The 2,155-nt window shown below is 36.8% G+C and overlaps 1 protein-coding gene across 1 annotated transcript in view; it reads right to left on the bottom strand.

The window, feature by feature from the left end:
* Positions 1-358: 358 nt before the first annotated feature.
* Positions 359-2,155, bottom strand: part of LOC137651116 (S-antigen protein-like) — a 7,811-nt gene continuing 6,014 nt past the window's right edge. The window contains exon 2 of the mRNA XM_068384254.1: positions 359-718. Within this exon, the coding sequence (XP_068240355.1) occupies positions 359-718 (360 nt within the window). The remainder of the gene's footprint in view (positions 719-2,155) is intronic.

Here is a 2,155-nt window from a genome sequence, read left to right as displayed (position 1 = left end):
GAATCAAATCCACTGCAAATTCATAAATCCAATCAGATTCGTGTTCATAAATCCAATCTACCTTGGATTCAAAAACCCTATCCAGCAAAGATTCATAAATCCAATATGCCGCGGATTCATAAATCTAATCAGCTGAGGATGCCTAAATCCAATCCAATGGTGATTCATGAATGCAGTAAGTAGCGAATTCAGAAATCTACTCCACCGTGGATTCATAAACCCAATCCACCACTGATTCGTGAATCCAATCCGCCGCTGATCGCGAATCCAATCCACCGCTTATTCGCGAATCCAATCCACAGCTTATTTGTTAATCCAACCCACCGCTTATTCGCAAATCCAATCCACCGCTCATTCGCTAATCCAATCCACTGCTTATTTGCGGATCCAATCCACCGCTTATTCGAGAATCCAATCTACTGCTTATTTGCGAATCCAATCCACTGCTTATTCGCAAATCCAATCCACCATGGATTTGCAAAGCCAATCCACCGCTTATTCGCAAATCCAATCCACCACTTATTTGCGAATCCAATCCACCGCTTATTTGCGAAACCAATCCACCGCTTATTTGGGAATTCAATCCACCGCTCATTCGGGAATTCAATCCACCGCTGATTTGCGAATCCAATCCACCGCTTATTTGTGAATCCAATCCACTGCTTATTCGTGAATCCATTCCACCACTTATTCGCGAATCCAATCCACCACTGATTCGCTAATATAATCCACCGCTTATTTGCAAATTCAATCCATCGTGGATTCGTGAATCTAATCCACCGCTTAATCGTGAATCCAATCCACCGCTTATTTGCGAATCCAATCCACTGCTTATTCTCGAATCCAATACACCGTGGATTCGCAAATCCAATGCACCGCTTATTTGCGAAGCCAATCCACAGCTTATTCGCGAATACAATCCACCGTGGATTCGCGAAGCCAATCCACCGTTTATTCACGAATCCAGTCTACCATGGACTCGTGAATCCAATCCACCCTTATTCGCGAATCCAATCAGCGGTTATTCACAAATCCAATCCAATCTAATCATTATGAATTTCACTTCGGAAAACAACATTAATGTTAGATACACGAGCATCCAATTACTCTTAAATCTGATGGTGCAAAAATTAATGACGGTTTTTGCATATTGCTAATGTCCATCATCTCTTAATTTACTTTTGTCAGGTTTTAATTACTTTCCGCCTCGGAACACATCAGTAACAGTGACAGATATTACAAGAGATTTTTTTCCACTTATTAGTAGTACAGTACTTCATTTTTCATGTCCTATTTTTTATGTATCATTTCATTTTGAGGATTTATTATTGTGATAATTATTATTATTATTATTGTCTATATATTAACACGATAGCGTGTGTGTTATTTATTTTGTGTGTAACGCTTTAAAGAAAACAGAAATAATTTCATGGTATACTTGTGCGTCATGCTTTAAAGAAAACAGAAATAATTTCATGGTATATTCGTGTGTCACGCTTCAAAGAAAACGGAAATAATTTCATGGTATACTCTTACAAATTCACATTAGACTTTGATTACTTAACCAAAGCACATCTTATATAGTTTTCCCAATTTTGTCTTTAGCACCTGACTCTTTCTTCAACATTAGACAAAAAATAGAGTTCTATCAATTTCCATAACCTAGATTATAAAATCAATCTCGGGCCTTTTTGTTTAACAACTAATCCGTTCTTATTGTAAAAGACTTCTCATAATTCTGATCACCCTTTGCTTCAAATCTTCCTAGACATTACTCAATTTCCCGTCCGCCTATCATATTGAATAACCATTAATAAAGCTCAAGGACAGACTTTGGATTATGTTGGGATCTACCTACCACAACCTTGATTTACGCATGGAAAACTTTATGCAGCCTTCTCAAGAGCAAGGTCTATGAACAGTGTAAGAGTGAAAATATGTCCTCAAAATAATTCTACTCATGGCCAGAGAAGAGGAACTACCTTCACTAGAAATATTGTATATAAAGAAGTTTTGTAAATTGTTTCATGTTTTGTTCATTTTTAAAAATAAATATGCAAGTCAAATCTTATCACATTTTATTCAAACATGTATAGGTTAGGAACAATATAATTAGTATTGAAAATATAATTTCGTGTAATTTACACGGTTCCGC

The sequence above is a fragment of the Palaemon carinicauda genome, chromosome 12, assembly GCF_036898095.1.
Source record: "Palaemon carinicauda isolate YSFRI2023 chromosome 12, ASM3689809v2, whole genome shotgun sequence".
Taxonomy (NCBI): Eukaryota; Metazoa; Arthropoda; class Malacostraca; order Decapoda; family Palaemonidae; genus Palaemon; species Palaemon carinicauda.
Note: the sequence above shows the minus strand (reverse complement) of the source record. Positions and strands in the feature narration are given on the sequence as shown.